The 19,291-nt window shown below is 49.5% G+C and overlaps 4 protein-coding genes across 4 annotated transcripts; 2 read left to right on the top strand and 2 right to left on the bottom strand.

Annotated features, from left to right (window-relative positions):
* Positions 1-1,613: 1,613 nt before the first annotated feature.
* On the bottom strand, positions 1,614-3,725 carry PtA15_6A889 (uncharacterized protein; the record flags this gene model as incomplete). The annotated part of the gene is made up of 7 exons (XM_053170640.1): positions 1,614-1,783; positions 1,939-2,006; positions 2,092-2,826; positions 2,923-3,051; positions 3,241-3,329; positions 3,474-3,552; positions 3,673-3,725. 7 exons carry the CDS (start codon positions 3,723-3,725, stop codon positions 1,614-1,616), a joined length of 1,323 nt encoding a protein of 440 aa, XP_053021812.1.
* Positions 3,726-4,376: 651 nt separating this feature from the next.
* PtA15_6A888 (uncharacterized protein) lies at positions 4,377-5,682 on the top strand (the record flags this gene model as incomplete). Its single annotated transcript, XM_053170639.1, has 3 exons — positions 4,377-4,647; positions 4,720-4,942; positions 5,022-5,682. 3 exons carry the CDS (start codon positions 4,377-4,379, stop codon positions 5,680-5,682), a joined length of 1,155 nt encoding a protein of 384 aa, XP_053021811.1.
* Positions 5,683-7,497: 1,815 nt separating this feature from the next.
* PtA15_6A887 (uncharacterized protein) lies at positions 7,498-8,112 on the bottom strand (the record flags this gene model as incomplete). Its single annotated transcript, XM_053170638.1, has 4 exons — positions 7,498-7,648; positions 7,711-7,754; positions 7,822-7,879; positions 7,946-8,112. The coding sequence occupies 4 exons, from the start codon at positions 8,110-8,112 to the stop codon at positions 7,498-7,500; spliced, it is 420 nt and encodes a 139-aa protein (XP_053021810.1).
* Positions 8,113-8,184: 72 nt separating this feature from the next.
* Positions 8,185-8,585, top strand: PtA15_6A886 (uncharacterized protein; the record flags this gene model as incomplete). The annotated part of the gene is made up of 3 exons (XM_053170637.1): positions 8,185-8,250; positions 8,322-8,416; positions 8,540-8,585. 3 exons carry the CDS (start codon positions 8,185-8,187, stop codon positions 8,583-8,585), a joined length of 207 nt encoding a protein of 68 aa, XP_053021809.1.
* Positions 8,586-19,291: the final 10,706 nt, after the last annotated feature.

Raw genomic sequence — 19,291 nt, 5'->3', positions numbered from 1 at the left:
AAGTCCCTCCGGCAAGGGAGGGGCAAGGGAGGGACTTGAGTTAACTTTGAGGCACACGTCCCTCTCGCAAGCGGGCACAGGGAGTGACTTGGGCTGTGCCAGGGCCCTCCGAAATGGGGGACTTGTGTTAAGCTAGCGAGCCATTAGTGTTTGATAAGCTCCGTAGTATTTGTAGCTTGGACAGCACAACCAACTCCGGATGAAAAGCCGAGAGTGCAGAAAACATTCCTGGACAAAAGGTTTCACAAGTCTGAGGGAATGATAGTGCGCGGTCAACGGCATTTCGAAAAATTATAAACACATGCTTTTGCGAGAGGCAGCAGCCCACTCGTGCGGGCCTGAGAGAGGCCCAGGACAGACTTGGCTTGCTCGGGCCTCGGGCGTTGCCGGCAACCTGCTCAAAAAGAGGGATTGCATATAAAGCCGGCGGTGTCGGAACCTGATGGCAAATCATAGCAATTCCCAAACAAGAGGATACCGAACACTTGCATTTAGCTGTGATCAGTTGAGGTCATGTTTATGTGCTCACTATGACCTGCTTTATTTTGGTCACTTCCGAAATCCATAAGGAAGCAAAGACCCAGTGGGTGCTATCAGCGAACAATAAGAAAACAGGAATTGCCAAATCATTTAAAGAAGTCTCACTTCATTTCCTCTGATGTTCTCATCAAGTCAATCAAACTCGAGCTCAATGTAACCACATCTTGTCAAACCGGGGAGGAAGCTAAACCGTAGGATCCCCACCTGTTACGGTTGTCGGTCAGTCTGTCTTACCCGCTGACTGAAAACAAGCAGCTGACTGATATTTGTTTGTGAACTAGCAAACGACGAACCAGATGCGACCGCGTGAGTCCAGCGTATGTACAGAGAGACCCATGGGCCATAAGTCATCAACACAAATTGTAATCATCTTTCACTCCACAGGGCAGACCGTGTTCGGAGTGTGGCAAGCGAAACCTGACCTGCGATTATCCCGCTGCAAGTCAGTCTATCTTCCGAATTCCAGTAAGCTCCCTCCATCTGACACCTGGCAATTTCTTCGTCAGATTTAAAGGACATTATGTTTTGATTGGTGCAATTCTGAACCAAGGCAAATCAACATCGCCCCAGTAGATTGTGAATATTAGATATCACACTCTCCAGCGGAGTCCTTGCTTGCCTGTGTATTCTGTTTCCATTCCTCATTTCCCTTATCACCCCACGTCCCTATTTTGCGTAGTCTCAGCCTCAGCATACTGCACTGTTTTTTGTGACATTGAAGTTTCTGTTATCCATCTTGTATTAGCTTGAAACGGATCTTGATTGACACAAGGATGTGAGTCGAAAAAGTTGTTGGTACAAGGAATACATCAATCATAGCATCAACAATTCACTGCATCTATGAAATACATAAATGGGATAAAACGAGCACGGTACGTATGTAGAACAAGGAAGTGAAGAGTACAGTGAGACCAAAAAGACAATTCAATCAAATATACCGGTGCTTGTACAGATATCCCATCGAGCTGCAGAGAGAAATTGACTGAGTTTACCGCCGAGGAAAACAATAGAACAATTAAGATTTGCGAGTGATGAAGGCTGATGAAGGTAGATGGATTGGTTCACAGACAATCCTAAGTTATACCATGCATCCAATACTTTCGATACAAGAGGACCATCAAGCCAATCGAGATTAGCTCAAATATACCAGAGATCTCATAGACCCTGCCGATCGAGTTCGAATCGCTGGACTCAAAAAGGATCCCGAAGAGGAAGATGAACAGGAAGCTTCCTGTAGCAAAAACTGCCACGATTTCAAGAAGAAAGGCCGGAAGGTAAGATTAAAAGTAAATCGTAATCGGGGTGCACTCCCAGATTTTTGAGGAATTGACAAATTTTGTTTGATGCAATTTCGATAAGGCTTGATAAAGAAACAACGGGGAAAGTAGAAGGACTAACAGTAAGAAATCACACCATAGTTTCGACCAAAGAATTTGATTGGCCAGACGGTAGCCACCAAGCTTGGGCTGTTTGTTTTGATGGTGATTTGAGCGTTCAGTGTGAGCATATTAGATGCATTGTACATGAAGATCACATGAGTTTGATACTGACGCTATGGTGTAAACGATCCCGTAACAACTCCCAGTGACGGCGCTTAGAACCCAAACAATACCACCATTGACAGCGACTGAGAAGCATGCAATAGAATAGCAGAAACATGCAAAGCCCCAAAGGACAAGCCGTGAGCCCCAGCCAGATCGACAGAGCCGATCAGATAGCCATCCGGAGAGAAGTCGCGAGAGAGTATTGGTGATGCTAATCAGTTGAACCTGCCCGGCTTTAAAAGCCGTCCCAAGACCAGGATTCTTGGCATCGGCGACCGCCCCGATCGAAGCGATAGTCATTTCTGCAGGTCCGACTGAGAGGAGCACTACGGTTCCTAAGATCCAAACCGTTGGACTAGCCAAGAAACTAGCTAATCCTTCAGGATCTTGCTCGAGTGTCGCCGCCGTTTTTGAGTGCATGGAGTGATTGAGAACAGGCGGTGAGGTTTGAATTAAAGGGGTTCGCTCATCGTGGCTGTGCGGACTACTGGGAGTCAAGTTCAATTCATCATTCCGTTGGAAGCCAATTGAACCAGTGATGTTAACAATCAACGTCAAGATTGCCAAGAAAGCTAGGTAGCCAGAACTGTTGAATGATCCATCAGGACTTGAGAAGAATTTCACGCCCAGGAAGCTCAACAGTAGCGGGCTCAAACCAAACATTGACGACGGTCCGGCCACTGAGAGTCCGGGTTTCTTTTCTCCGAATATTCTAGTCGAAGCCGTGATTGCTGCAAAGTATCTATCAGGTTATTATACATCATACAATCAGTGGCGATAGATCAGCCTCTGTTTTAAATTCATATGTTGCGGTGAAGGATAGACGGATCGGACTGACGATGCTGCAGTCGCAGCTCCACAGATAGAATACGCTATTGTGACTTGAATCCAAGTCTCAAAGCCGGCAGATTGGCTTGACTGATGCGGATACTGAGATCCATTGGTTAAATGCGGGTCTTCAGAGGATCTGAGTAGCGAATAGGATAAAGAACTGTAACCAATAAAGAATAAGATTCCTGCGGCCAATGAGACTCTAGAGAAGATAATGAATATCATACCACATGTAGGTTAATTAGCATCTATATCAGTGAAAAATGGGATTGAAATCATGTCGTATATATAATTCAATCTGTCTAAAAGAGATACAAAATTTCACCTGGCCGATCCAAGCGTGTCAGCTAAAGAGCCCCAAATACCAGCGGATAGGTATTGACTCAGAATAGCGATTGAAGCTGTCCCTGACACCTATAAATTGATAGTTTATTTCAGCCATAGTCATCCTCTGGTAGCATGGAAAGGGTTGCGGGGTGATATCATTTGTGATAATTCAAGTGTTGGAAGTTGCTGCATTTGATTTTTCCGATTAATTTCTTTCATTCTTCCACGAACCTGTTTGCTTGAGAATTTCAGTTGAGATTGCAGGGAAGGTGAGAATATCGGATAGGTGAACAGGGAGCCGGCAGTCAATCTGAAGTACTCGGGTCCCGGGATATGAATTGCAGAATTTCCAAGAGGCAAGTAAAAGTCAGAAGATGAGTTGAAAGACAACTTGACAAGCAGAGAGATGGATGAAATGATATGTACTGACGAATTGGCCAGGATGGCGAGGACTGAGAAAGATTGCCGGAAATGTTGAGCCATCGAGCGAGACCGGTCTGGAAGTTGGGTGGTGCAACCATGAAAGGGGCGAAGTCATGCCTCGGAGCTCCCCGAACCACCACACGAGGGGAGCGGTGCCGCCCGGGGACCCGCAGCTGCCGCCACACACCGAGCTTAAACAAAGCCTCTGGAGGAGGGCCTCGCAGAGACCCTGCGGGGCCCTCGGAGGACTGACTCAGTTCGGGGCTCGGGCACACACGCGCTGCCAATGGCCATATGTACATAGGCCACCAGGAATGCATGGTGGAATGCGCGTGTCTCCAAAGTGTGTAGGGAGGGATGTGGGAGGATGTGGGGATGATATGTATTACATTCATCAAAACTTAAAAGCTCCTGATATGAACACCGGTAAAAGTCGCCCAGCCCTTTTGCCAGTCGACATCAAAAAGCAGTAACTTTCCATATCTCTCTCCACCCGCTCATCTCATCTAAAAAGCACTCTTGCCTGAGCATATCGGCAGCTCATCCAAAATGGTTCAAAAAGCGCCCTCCATCCTTCCTTCGCCCACCCTCTCTGCAGCAAACAATCTTTCCATCTCTTCAAAGTCTCAATCTGGACGAAACCTCCAGAACTCTCTAACCCCCATAGATTGAACCTTAGTTTTTATCAACAGTTTCAAAACCAAATTCAAGATGGTTAAACCGCTCTCAGTTTTCCCCGTCTTTTCCGTATTTCTTCCACAGGTCTTTTCGCATTCGTTCATCATCGCCCTTGATGGAGCGAACGGTGTGCAATCTTCCGGCTTCGGGACCCGGCTCACTACAAGGGGTCAGGTCCATCAATACACCGGTATCATCACTGACAAGGAAATTAAGGCGGGCACCGTGGGCCCCTGTGGAAGGATTTTCGGTGGTGACAACTTTCCGCCGTTTGTAATTGATCCTCATGCTGAGTTGGCCCGAGGTAAGTCTGAAAGTGTGGAAGGTCTCCTCTTTTTTCTATTCAGCAATCAGCTGACAGTCTGCATACCAACAGCCGAAGCCAGCGGTGTATCCGCAGTGCATAAAGACGGTTCCATTGTCATGGGCGTGTTTGTCCACAACCCGGACGGCTCTGGTCCATTCAATTGTGACTACTCCCGAGACGGCTCGCTGTCCACTTTCGAGCCTATGAACATCACTGTTCAAGTTGAAGGCGTTGATGGTGTTAACCCAGCGGCACACAACTACGTCTATCCCTTAACCGCGGCCTTTTACCCGTAAGCGCTACATTGAGTCTCAGCGGTAAATCATTACTGACTACAAATCAACCTGCCCTCCGAAACCTTCACACAACAGGAATGCAACCTGCACTGGTGGTAAGGGTAAGGATACCTGCATCGTCAGATGCCGGAATCAACTTGGCTTTGGTTCGTGTGCCGCACTCAAGTTAGGTGACGCCGCCAAGCGAGCCAAGCCCTCGCCGTCCTCCAACGCAACCAGCACCAACCACACCATCGCCGTTCAGCGAGCTGGTGCCAATGACACAGCCCCCCAGAACTCGACAACTTTTCCTCTGCACGCGCACGATCCAGTCAACCGAACTAATGTTACGGTTCCTGTTGCTGCTCCCGCAGCCAACACCACAGTGTCAGTGCCAGTTTCACCTCCGTCCGCTGCTTCCTCTCCCAAGAGCGCAGCGGTAGTTCCGAGCAGCCCCCCTGCCCCTCAGCCCCCTGTCAACCAGGAAGCAGGCCCAAAATCGAGCCAGACGACAGTCGGGCCCAATCCGGATGCATTCAGAATCTACAACTCGGGGGCGCGAGTGGAACCGCCAGCTGTCTTGCCAGCAAACCAAGGCAGCAACCCCAACGTAAAGTCAAGTGTTCCACCCCCCCACGATCCCAACTACAACCCGTTGACTGCTGATATCTCTCCGTCTCCCGCCGGTGTCGAGCGAAGATCATTACCCAAGACTAAGCGCGTTTTCTTGCACAAAAGACCAAGAAGGCATTTCTAAAGTGTTGTATCCAAACATCTCTGAGGAGGATGCCTCGAATCTTAGCGCGCTCGTGTCTGCACTTTAACGCTGTTCACCCACTTTAGAGTTATGACCAGCTCTATTTGCTTTGTTTCGAGGTTTCTTGGCATACACTGTTAAATTTCATTTTTTTTCTTCCTGCAAACTCTTTAAATGCTGTGCATTAAACTCTTCCACTTCCCAAATGCTATGTCCTAATTGTTTACCTTGCCCAGCTATTTCTATCATCCTTCTAGATTTTGTTTTGCTCAAACTCGAAATTGCTCCCACGCGGCTTTCGGTCTAACTTGACACAAGTCCCGTCGTTTCAGAGGGCAAGCGGCTAGGCCCAAAGCGCCCGGGCAGCGCGGGCGCCCTCTGAAAGAGAGGAGAGCGTCCCGCGGAGACCTGGTCTCCCGAAGGGACCCCCCGCTCGAGAAGTAGTTAAGCTAGGCTTTCGGCGGCGTGCCTGATGCTCATTTCCTGTCGCTCTGCTAGTTTTGTTCAGTTGCCTACCCCCGCGCAATTCCCTTTCAATGAAAGATGTTAAACCCCCAACACCATTTCCCCAGACGAAGCCAGTAATTGTGTTGCCCAAAATTGCTTCTTGGACTTGGCTCCCCAATGATGGCACAAACTGATGACGTCCGATTTCGGCTGGGAGTCGCAACTTTCCTTTAAGTTTTATTTAGGGGCACGCATTCCCGCCAAGATTTTCTTTATCTTCTAGTTGTACATCTAACAAACTTTTAGGAGCAATTCTGACTAGTATCGTGACTGACACCAGTCCACGTCCATGGAAAGAGGTTGCACGCACCTTTGTCTGATTTGGGCAAGAAACCAAGCATTTCTCCCTCCTGTCAGAATCCATCATCAAACCCCGTTTAGGGTCAAAATGTCCGAAAGAAAGCTTTGACAAACCATGTATCATGACTTCCCTGGTCAAGTGAGCAAGGCCCAATAACAAGTCCGTTTGACTGCTTCTGGAATTACACCCCTAGACATCAGTCGTCGAGTGAAGATGGTCATACTGAGAGACCCTTATTGTTGAGAGACAAGTGAGATGACATGAAAGGTCTTCGACATGCCTCAGAGGATACATTGTACACTGAGCCGGATACTCCCGGCAGGGAGGGGCTTGTACGCGATGTCGAGGTTCTCCTGTGAGTGGTACACAAATAGCCGGATGAAGCATAAAATAAATCTCCGGAGAGGCTTATAGTTAAGCTCAGATTAAACCCCAGTAACTCTAAAAGTGAGGACGAAGCGGATGCACCCTCGACCAGGGACTTGGGTATGTTTGAGACGGACCACACCGTCACAATCACGTACGAACCGACTGAAAGGCAGGAGTATGTACTGTAGTGACTAACAATTGACAACGATACTCAAGGCCATGAACATGGTGATGTGGCACACCCACGGCCACCACATTGAAGATCAGATTAAGTCGACAATGACTCCCAGTTGACATAAGAATTGGCACCAGTTTTTGTGAAGAGGCCTGTTAGATTCTGAAATTTGCCTGCCTCGGAACTTGTCCAAAGGATTTCGATTTAACAGGAGAATAAAATGTTGATGGAATTTAGATCGAACAGGGGGCCCGGGGGGTGAAATGTGAACGGAAATCAGATTTGACAGGAGGAAATGGAATTTAGATAGAACAGGAGGTTGAAATGTGAGAGGAATTGGATTTAACTCGATAATGAAATGTGAATGAAAGATGGGGCTAGATCCGTAGATAAAGAGAACCTGGCAATGCTGAAACACAAATAGAAGCGAAAGTATAATAACAGTGCAGCGGCTGTTATAGTCTTAACATTTGGAAGCGTCCGGAGATAAGCCTAAGACCACTTGAGCGTCCGGCTTTGCTTTGTCGTCACGTTTTTGGTGTTTGGGTGTCGGGTCCTTGCAGGTTGCAGCGATGTGTTTAACACCGGCCAGAAGGGCGTCGTGGTTCAATGCCCTGCCAAAAACAAAGACAGGATGAGTACCTAACAATTCAGTAGGAGACGGTGAAGAACTTGCTTTTTGGGTGTAAAGGCCTTGCCGTCCTTGCCAACGAGACCAAGCTGAGGTGTGCGGAGACGGTCAACAAGAGCGAGCCAAGGGGTTGGAGCAAGTCAAGCTGATACTCACAAGACAATCGTAACACGAGGCTTTAGGGACGTCACCTTTGGCGAGCATTGCGATAGCCCTGATAACCAAAATTCGAGTGTTAAGTCACAGCAGAAACGAGGCTCCAAGGGTATGAAAATCTCACTTCATGCAGTTTTCCCCTTTGAATGTGTGAGTGAGAGGGTTTCCTTTCTTGTCCTTGGCCATGGGTGATTTGCAAGTGAAAGAAGCTGGAAGCTGGTCTGCGGTATCTGCTGCGATGCTGAGTGCAGCGAGGCTGGCAAGCAGAAGAATCACGATTTGGCGGTACATCTTGTCTTCAAGTTGGAGTTATGCTGAGTCTTGAAGTTGGAATGATGCTGGGTAGGTCAGTGTTGGACGGCAATGGGGACGAGACGAGTGGACTGTGATGCATTGGCGACTGTTTATATCCCAACAACAACCAAGGCGGTTAACTTCTTTATGTACCTTCTCTCCTCTTGCCCACAGAGCTTTCTCATGGCTTTCTCTCTTTCGCCCAGAGCACTATTGATGCAGAAAATCTATCGAGTGAGGTCATCGATACAATCGCCAGCCGCTGGAAATCATTCCCGGCGGACACCGCCGAGAGTTTCGAGTGGAATATTTGCATACTATATGTACATATTTCTTTTTCGCGCCCGATATGGGCCCTAGTGGCGAACAAGATTGTCACACGTTGTTGATATTCGGGGGCTCACCCTTGATCTCATTTGTGAAGGAAGAACTCAGACCCTCTCGACCTGCTCAGACTCAATGAGCGCTGAATGTGAAAGGTGACGAGTTCTGTTTCTTGATTCTCACAGCACATATCGAGACTGAGAGCTATGTATGATAATTTGTAATTTGCTGTCATTCAAGCTCGTTCCAGGCTTTCGAGTTCCTTCCAGCTTTCCAGGTCACACATTGCTCTTATGAGGGAAAAGGAAGTATGTACATATGTACATAAATACATATGTCCATAGGGGACTTCGTGAGCCAAGCTGAGCCAAGAGTCAGGTGATCGACTGAGTTGGAATCAATGATTCCTGACCCACACTTCCCTTCACTTCGCAAATGAAAGAAACTCCGAACCTGTGACGTATGGCGAATGAACAAGTCAACTTCCGCTCTCTCAAACAAAGTGGACGAGACTTCGGGTCCCGGAAACCAACAGCATCTATGTATGTACATATTTACAGCAGTTCCGAGAAAGCTTGCGTTTCCGGACCTGCGATTCTGCCCCCCGGACTCGACTTCAACTTCAGCCACATCCCCCCTGTATTCTGGACAGCCCGGGTTATACAGGGCTGCGGGGCCTGACTGGGCAGCCTGGTGCCCTGTCATGCCACACGGGCGCAGGGGAGTGCAGCACCGCTGGACTCAAAATTTGACGAGGAGTCCAACGGTGCCACTCTCCAAAGCTAAAAGCTAGCTATCACAAAGATAGCTTTTGCAACAAATGCATGTCCCTGTATGGCAACGGCCATACAGGAGGCAATACAGGTGGCTGAAGTCAAGTTCGGGGGGCAAAATCGCAGGTCCAGAAGCGCAAGCTTTCTCGGAACTGCTGTACAACCTCGCTCCTCACGCGCTTGCCTCATTGTGCCGATCGGGTAGAGGGACTTGCTGTTTCTGTAATTGGAGGGGGTGATGCGTGTTGGAGCCCCTTTTGGGGTCTATCCTCTGTCTCACTAGACACGAGTACTTAGCTCTTGCGCGTGTTGGGTTGTTCCTCTGCAATCAACATTGTCTCAAACCATCACAGGTTATGAGCCCTTTTTCTCGCTTCATCAATCTACCCAGCGTAGGGTCTCAAATCGTGGTTCTCTGATTCTTTTCTTCTGCTTATCGTCTTCTATCCCAGCGTAGGGATCACTTCTCATCTTCTTTGTCATCTTCATTACCCAGCATAGGGTTCCTATCTTCTGCATCCGATATCATTGACCAAACGCTAAGCTTGAAAATAGCCGTTGTGAACTAAACTTGAGTCTAGCTAGCTTGCACCCAATACCTTGGTACCTAGGGGGTTGAAATTTATAACGGTGAAGATAGGGCAAGGCGGGAGGCCAAACGGATCTTCATCCTCTGTGCTGTTCTATCTAAATCTCTACTCTGCTCGATACTCAAAGTTTCTTTTTTTCTCTCTATCTCGCTCTGCATCATTCATTTTTTTTTTTTATACTCTCTTCCCTCAAATCTACAATCTTCCTTTCTTTCTGATATCTCTCCGACTCCAAACCAAAACTATCACATCCTTTGTTTAACCTTTTTTTTCCTGACATCTCTCCATATCCAAACCAAAAACTCTCACATCCAGCTTTCCTTCTTAATCCTACTTCCAATCCTCATCTCTTTCTCTTTCTTTGAAACCATGTCTTACTCCCCTCAAAACACTCACTCACCTCCCTTGGCTAATAATCCTTGGCTCCCACCCGATCTAGAAGGCATTCAACCAGACGCCTTCGCAACAAACAATTGGCCAGCTTCCACAAATCACCATTGGTCTCGCAGTAGACACACCTCAACTCCTCGGAATACTGGACCAGACATGCCTGGACTTGAAGATCAAGATGCTCATGGACCAGGCGACGACGGTCCCGCCATATACACGGAGGCTGATGTTGCCAGATTTCTTCAGCAGGCACAGCAGAGCAGCAGGACGGTCGGTCAAAATGTTTGGGACGCTATTGCTCGGTTGACCAATGCGGAGAAGCTGAAGGCGGACGGATCAAACTTGACCATGTGGGACCTGTTCCTTTGTGAGCGTGCACGGGAGCTGTTTGCGGATAGTCTCTGGTTCACCAAGGCGAATCCACACTTGGCCAACGAGCAATTGGGTTGATCTCTTCTCCTGGCAACTGTCGACACTGCGCTTGTTCGGTTACTGTTGAAGCAAAGCACCGTCTACGCAAGGCTGAAACGCTGCGCTGCGCTACAAAAAAGCGGTCTTTTAGCGCAGCGCAGCGGGGAACCGCTGCGCGGTCAGCCCAAAAAGCGGTAGCGCAGCGCCAGTCCCGCTGCGCTACCGCTGAAAATAGCGGGGGCCCGCTTTTTCCCCAACCCAAAAAGCGGTAGCGCAGTGGACGGGGCCGCTCCTTTCAGCGCCGCGCAGCGGCCACCAAAACAGCTGCGCTTTGCGCTGCGCTACGCTTTTCTGGCTGGCAGAGGGGGAGCGCTACGCGGCCAGGTCAAAAAGCGGTAGCGCAGCGATGGTTCCGCTGCGCTACCGCTGAAAGTAGCGGGTCCCCACTTCTTGCCAGACCCAAAAAGCGGTAGCGCAGCGGGCAGGGCCGCTACTTTCAGCGCAGCGCAGCGGCCACCAAAACCGCTGCGCTTCACGCTGCGCTGCGCTTTTTGAAGCGCAGCGCTTTCACCCTTGGTCTACGGCATGTATGATCATCTCCGTTCCCGCTTCAATAACGTCATTCAAGCTGAACAACTGCTCTGTTGGGAGAAGCTGAAAAACTTCAAGATGTCGGACCATGGCAGCAGCTCAGAGGCAATGAGCTATCTGTTGGAATTGTTGGACGACTTCAGCATGCTCAACCTTGAACTCACTTGAGAAACCGTTGGGGGACTTGCTATCCAGTCTTCACTTGAAGCGGGATCCGATCATCGACGGGAGGTGGGTCGCCGGGTTGAACAAGACTTGGCGGGGGTTAGCAGGACATTGGCAAAGAAAGCGGTGACAACAGACCACATCTTGAAGCATATTGATGTGGTACAACAGCAGATGGAGATGAACCCTCAATCTTCCTCCACGTTTGTAGCGGCTGTTCCGGAGTTGTCCCCTGATCTTTCCCTGGACCCCTTTGCGAGATCCATGGATTTTACCATCCGGATTTCTGGCCGGGACTTCCCCATCAAGTTGAAGGTCTGGCAATTCAAGGTCTTCAGTGTTGGAACTGCCGTTCCCCCAATCATCTCCTCAGCAAGTGTCCGGTGCCCTGGTGGTCTAACTTTGAGTGTCCGCCGCTTTTCCCGCGTGTCACTCCTCGACTGCAAACGGTGGGAGGTGTTTGGCCCTTTATGGCTCCAGGCCATTTTCAAGCTTGGTACCCGATTGTCACGCCTCCCGGATTCACACCTAGCTCAGTCCTACCAACAGCCCGGTACTTATGCTCCTTTGTCGTCCAATCAGTATGTACCGGGTGGGAAGCCTAGGAGATCTGACTCCTACCGACCCGACTACCGCCCGAAGACACCGTCAGCTTCTCAACATCGTGCTTCGCCCAGATCGACTGCCAATCTGTCCACCAGTGCAACTAATCCGCCACTCACATTCGATTCCAGGCAGCTTCAGACGCACCAACAATCACAATACAGTCCTCCGGCTCTGATCTCTCAACTGCAATACAACAATCAACCAACCTCGCAGTTCACTCATGTGGTGCCCTTGCCATTGCAATCAGTGGCAAGGGTGATTGAAATTGGCCATTTGGACCAGGAGTTGGAAGCTGGCCTTGAACCAAGGTTCAGCCAACTGTCAATTGGTGGAGTCAATGATCCAGTGATCGATACTGGTGCAACACATCATCTGACGGGTAACCGGTATGTTTTGAGATCTTTTTGCCAATTCTCTTCTCCTATCCCTCTCCGAGTAGCCACTAAAGGTGGTGGATTGTTGATCACAGGGGCTGGGGACCTCTTGTTTCAGACCCAAACTGGGCAAATCACAACTCTTAAGGGAGTGCTGTTTTGTGAGCATGCCACATCCACACTCATCTCCTTAGCTGCTCTGAGGAAAGCTAATTCCAGATTTTTATATAATCATGTGAAGGATGCCTTCAATATTTTCTCTTCGGACTGGCAAGTACTTTTCTCGTGTCCTTTCAGGAGGGAAGCGAACAAATGGTGCTTTCCTCGGCCAATCCCCGTCGCTCTTCATACTTTGGATCCTCTTTCTTGACTTCCTGCTTTCTCTCTACATTCCGACGGATCTGCTGCTGCTGGTGTTCCTACTTCTTTTCCTTTGCCTGCTCCTTCTTCTGATGTCTCTTCTCAAATATCTTGTGGTGTGACTGGCGGCAATGATAAGACTGATTTTGTTTCTACCAAGCTGTCTGATGAACCAGAGTTTCTTGCGTCCAAATTGTTGTAGAGACTGTAAAATGAAGATGTGTCTGGTGAAAGTCGAACTCATGACCTCAGCTATGCTGAGACACATACTAGAGTGCTGCCTTTACCAACTAGGCTACAGACGCTTGTGGCTGCCAGCTGGGTGGTTGGTTGGTAGTGCTCATGGGTCGATCCAACAGCCCTCCATACTGTGGTGATACATCATGGTAGCAGACTAACAGACAACTCAACAATTGTTTCCGGGAGATGTTTTTGAGTCTCTGTTGGAAGCCAATCCAAGTTTCACCTGGCGGCCCGAGGATTTGACAAAGGAGGAGTCAACCCTTCTCCTGTGGCATCAGATTTTTGGTCATGCAAGCTTACGGTTCATCCAACGTCTGGTTCAGCAAAAAGGAGCCTTTGGGCTTCCCAAGAAGATGCCATCAGGTCAAATTTGCTGCCCGGTGTGTGCGACACACAAAAGCAGTAGGACAAATTCATTGGCCAGGTCGAACAGGTTGGTCTCACCGCTTGAGATCCTCAATGTGGACTTGATGGGTCCCTTTCCGGTTGAGACATACAACAAGGGCAAGTATGTGTTGTGTATCAAGGATCTTGGTTCTGGCTACAATGAGATCAAAATCATGGCTAACAAGAATGAAGCTAACAAACATATTATTGATACGGTAGTACGGTTAGAGAGGCAGACTGATAAAAAGTTGAAAGTATTGCGCAGTGACAACGGGGGTGAATTTGCTAACAAAGCTCTAGTTGATTTTTTGAAATCCAGGGGAGTTCGTGCGGAGCGTAGCTTGCCTTATCATCATTATCAAAATGGTGTGGTCGAAAGGTTCAATAGGAAAGTTTCAGAGATGGTCTGGTGTAAGACTCAAAAGTGTTCCTGAGAACCTTTTGCTGAATGGAGAAGGGGATGATGGAGGTGCAAACTCTGCCCTTCTATACTATCAGATAACAAGACCCACCAAGGTAAGCTTGGCAAGTTTTAATGAAGTGATAGGGTTGGTTGGTCCAAGATGAGCTTGTTGATGACACTGAATAATTTGTTGTTTATTGTTAATGTAAGGGTTGTTATGTATGTAGGTTGTTAAGTATATATAAGGCTGTAACTGTAAATGTTGGGGTGACTGTGATTGGTGAGTAATGAACTGAGGAGCTGACAACTGGGGAGGAGAGAGCTCCTTATATAGACAGAAGTGGAGCCCCAGAGGGCTTGTGGGTTAGGGTTTCAGATAATCTAGACAACAGGGTGAGGGATTTTAGCTGGTGAGAGTAGATACAAATGATGTCATAATGTGTCAGGGGTACATAAATGATGTCATAAGAATGCAGTAGGGCCGCATGAAGGCTGCGTAAAGTGACAGTAGACTGCATGAGTTGACAGGTGGATGCAGGGGGTGCATAAATGAATTCTGAGGCTGCAGAGTCAGTGTGTGATGACATCATAATATGGAAATAGAAGAGTACTTGACAATATGTAATGACTGTAGTCTGATGGGGAGATGTATGTTTGTATCCGGTGATGTGTATAAGCATAATACTGTGATCCTTGACTTGAGGCTGGTGACTGGGTATGTTGAACGTGTGATGGGTGTCCAGTGTCCAAAGAAGTGTAGGTTCCAATCCAGCGGGGTTCAGGTGATGCTTCCAGTGGTGACTAGGGGTAAAATTGGCCGTAGAATCCATTTATGAGGTCTGTTTGATGTTATCTTGAGGCGTATTGTGAGTAAATATCTGTATGAGAAAAAACTTTTGATTTTTCACTTTTCCGTCTACCACATCCTCCCCCAACTTATTGTCTGTCCCCAGACAATTCCACTGGAAAAGTGCCGTATCTCGAATTTTGGGAGCTTGAGGCTTGAGTTTTGACTGGGTGACATGAAGAATCCTTGGGCATTTGGCCGTTGGACGTCTTCTGGGTACTGTGTCAGAGAGGCTGGGTGGGGTGAATTTTGGTCAAAAATTCAACTTTTGTCGTTTTTCTGACTTTTATTGAAGAGAAATTTTTGAGGTGTCTGGGAGTTGAAGTGCCGCGCGCATTCTGCAGTCCGCAGTCCGCAGTTGCGCAGCTGCGCAATGGTGCTGCTTGTGCTATGGTGGCGGCCGCGGCTGCTTCTCCAGCGCTTTAGGGTACGCGCTGTCAAGGCCGCGGGCCTCGGGTGTCGAGTAGTGATTGGGGACTCGTACCCGCCTTTGGTGGTTGACTGATCGGGCTTTGGGCCCGGGTACTTAGTGTTGGTCGTACCCGCCCAGCAGCTATCCCAGCCCCGCATTCGGGTCTCGAGTGTGTATGTGTGTCGGTCGTACCCCCTTTGGGGGTATGGCTTATTCAGGAGCTCAAGGGCGTATGGGTTTGGGGTTCAAGGCCCATACTCAGCTTCGCCGGCCTTCCGATTCCCTCCGATATGTCACCGCCGCCGGTGCCGTCAAGGTCTCGCCCCATCCAAACCTACAGCTATACTGAACCCTGCTGGTGAGCAGGGTTCATTTTTGAAGTGAGTGCGTTCGTGTTCTTCCTCGACAGCTGAGTGGCCGCTACGTTGGCTGATGCAGCTGTCAGATTTATTACCCGCACCACTTGTACCACCGAATCTGACAGGTCTTCGGGGATTCTGATTGGGCTGCCTTCGCCGGCAAGGTTGGTTTTCAGCCGGCGATCTCATAGCGGCCGGCCCTAAGACGGTAAGACTAATTGGCCGCTTTTTCCCCGTTTCCTCCAGCAACCTGCTTCTCAAGACCGGGCCGTGGGTTCATGTACGTATGGTTCCGGAGAGGGAGATGGCCCCGCACGCCATCAGGCTTGACTCTATCTGGGGTTCCTATTCGGTCGAGTCGGACGATGCCACTTTTAGTTACGAACGGTTCGTGGCCTCCGTTCAGAGCCCGCGTATGGGGCAAAAGGACTACGGGCCTTTAAGTCCCTATGAGTCCTCACAGGATCCGAGGTGAGTATAAAAAAGGTTCCCCCCCTCCTCCAACCTCATCATCCACCCCACTCCTCCCCAGTACTGAGTTCTAGACTTATCCTTTTCGTCTACTATCATGTCCAACAGACCCCACTATCGTACCTACTTTTCCCCGTCCCCTTACCCGTTACGAGATCGCGGGGCTTCTGCTAGCGCTTCAGCTCGAGTGTGTTTTGTTCTGTTTGTTATACTTAGTAGTTTGTCTTCGGCATCGCTGACCCCCCGTTGGTTGTTTTGTTCCTAGCCGGGTTCCTCTGTACACAACCCTATCCTTATCATGGACGGGCCTATGTACAGAGGCGGGGTGATTCGTCCTTCTTGGTTCCAATGGTCCCGCCAGTGTTTGGAAGCGTTCAACCGCCCCAACCGACCTCGAACCCGAGTCAATCGCTCAGCTGATGGCCCGGCTTCTCCGGATCATTGGCCTTTTGTCGTTGCCGGATCGGCGATGGCCCAAGTGGCTTCGGTGAGTTGTATATCCGGACCGCTGTAAACTATCCGGTCCAAAACTGACTCCATTCTTCGGTTACTACAGATTATCGCGTCCGGTGATTGTCCGGATTCCCCGACCGAACTCCGGACCCCGTCGCCCTCCCCGTCGCGGGTTCCCCCCGGGTTGGTGGGCCTCCACCCCCGCTTTCAGGGTGCGGATGCAGCCAGTCCCGGCCAAGCGTCTCCAGTATACCAACCGCGCCTCCCGGGTGAGAGATTGCATCCCAACTCGCCCGTTTATCGACCCGCTTCCGACGAAGCCGACAATCCAGTGAGTCAATCTTTCTCTTCCCTTTTTCCCATACGAGTTCCTGACTCCCGATCTTCGCCACACAGTTCTTAGTATCCAACCGAGTTGTCATAGGCGACGAGTGGCTGGTACCAGCTGCTCCTCGCCCTAGCAACCTCACTTTGCTGGCTACCAGCTGTCGAAACTCGGTCGCAGATTCGTCCGAGTACGGGTCTCATTCCTCAGCCAAGTACGGGGATCGTTCCCAGGGTTCGGGTGCGTCAGGCTCATCCCACTCCGGGGAAGCTACTGCCGAGACCGATTGCGCCAATGATGGGATGGACCTCCTTATTGAGTGGTCGGGTGGTGTACGTCCTTCTCCTTACTCTATCACCTATTTCTTACCCGGCCACTCATTACTTTCTGCGCTTCCTGAACAGGTCCCTCCACCCCCTGAGTGGGATGATACGTGGACCACCTTACCCGACTGGCTTAACCAGCCCGCGCCTACTGGTAACGAGCCCAACGGTCATCAACCCATCGAGGTTGATGCCGATGGTGATGCCAATGGTGAGGCCAATGCCGACAGCTACTACCGAGACCGATCTGGCGGACGACGTCAGCATGAGTAGCGTTTCTCGTGCTTCCACCCCCTCCATCATTGGTCAACCCCCGATCAAGGATTTCCCCTTCTTAAGCGACCTCCAAGTCCAAGCTCTCCTGGAGCCCCATCGTCCCTTAGCTATCGAGCATCGTGCTCGTTTCGCAATCGACTCCAAGGCCTATACTAGGCTCTATCACACTTTTGCTCGAGCCTTTGTACCCTACTGCCAGCAGATTCCCAACGAGGTCGTCAACGGTCGACTCCAGCGAGTTCACATTTTCCAGGTCGTATCTGAAGAATTTCGATCTACCATGCGTCAAGCTGGCTACAATGACTAGTTCCTTCGTGAGTTTCCTCCTCTTTTTACACCTGCTTACACCCACAATACTGATCCTCTGGTTTGTTTCTTTCCTAGTTTTTTTTTTTTGTTGTTACTGATCTTTTGTCCAGAGTACCCGGGGTAAAACGTGTTTTTCTCAAAAAAATCAATAGATAATCCCACTTTCTTAAATCCACAGAATTCTAGACCTGCAGATCTAAGTTTTGGGGTGTTTTTTTCTCAAAAGATGGGGCAAAAAATGCCCCTTTATCTCACTTGGCACGTTGAATATCCCCAAAGACCCGAAGGCCCTATGGATGACCCTCCAGCTGTGCCGGAGCAACGCGCAAAAGAGGGCCGGTTGGTAAACTAGCCAGGGAGGGCCTAACCAAGCAGTTAGGGGGCTCCCAGGGAGGGGGCGGACGAAACCGAATCCCCTGCGGATCCACCAACTCCATAACCTCCTCTTTATATACTCACGCACATAACCTACCACGCACCGGCTGTTTCCCCGAATCCACAGCTATGCCACACTTGCTCCTATGATATTACTGCCCGTTTCGCCAAACCACAGCCAGGCCACACCTTGTCCTACACTACCGTCACCGCCCCGGTGGCGCCACACTTGCAGCACAACTCAACATGTCACTCCTGTCACCCTGAACTCCCATGTGCACGACAATTCAGAAATGGCCCAATGCCACGCTCACCCACAACAGGCGCATCCCTCTCCATTCTAACCCTGGCGCAGCCCGTCTCGCGCTGTAGATGCCAGTCTCCCCCGCCAACTCTATCCAACCCATTCTACTGTCTCTTTGAGGACTTGGCTGTCAACAACTATACCCTCGTGCGTCTCTCTCAAAAACTCACAGATCCTTTTTCCCCCACTCACTTTCCTTCTGTTATGCAGCAAATCAATCCCCACAGAGGGGTGAACACTGAGCATCTCAATTGATCCAAATTCATCGGTCGCATGCTTGCCTTTGCTATCTTCCATAGGTTTGTCTATATTGTCTTTCTCTCTTTTGATGTTTGACACTGAGGTTGTTTTTCTAGGAGGTTCCTGGATGTGTATTTCATCACAAGTTTCTACAAGATGATCCTCAAAACTCAAGAAGGTTGCTCCTGCTGACATGAAGAGTGTGAAGCCGAGATAATTGACATGGATGATGTAAGTTTGTGTTTATATGGGGAAAGAAGGACGGTGGTCTGAAGTAAATGTTTTCTTGTAGGGAGAACGACATCACGGATGTCCTTGAGAGTTTGTTGTTGGTCCAGGTCGAGAAGTTTGGCAAAGTAACGATAGATATGAAGAAGAGCCGCCGCAACATACAGGTGACTGAGGAGAACACAAGAGAGAGTACATTGAGTTGATTACTCAATGGCGGGTCGGGAAGCGAGTGGTGGAGCAATTCCCGGCTTTCTTGAGCGGCTTCCACGAGCTGATCCCGTAGAAACTGATCAACGTCTTTGACAAGCGCGAGCTCGAGCTACCAATCGGGGGGATGTTGGACATCGACATGGACGACTGGATCAAACACACCAATTATCGGGGATATCAGCCCAACGAACAAGTCATCAAGTGGTTCTGGCAAGCCTCCGCGCCTGGCCTGCCAAGAAAAAATCCCGCTTGCTCCATTTCACCACTGGTCAGTCCCCCTCCCCCTCACCCTTGTTTTTTTTTGTGGGAAAATGCGCGGGCTGAGAGACGCACATTCACTTTCTCCCCCCTCAGTTAGGTACATCTAGGATCCCCGTTAACGGGTTCCAAGATCTCCAAGGATCTGATGGCCCTCGTCGATTCA

Source organism: Puccinia triticina, chromosome 6A (genome assembly GCF_026914185.1).
Source record: "Puccinia triticina chromosome 6A, complete sequence".
In the NCBI taxonomy this organism is placed as follows: Eukaryota; Fungi; Basidiomycota; class Pucciniomycetes; order Pucciniales; family Pucciniaceae; genus Puccinia; species Puccinia triticina.
Note: the sequence above shows the minus strand (reverse complement) of the source record. Positions and strands in the feature narration are given on the sequence as shown.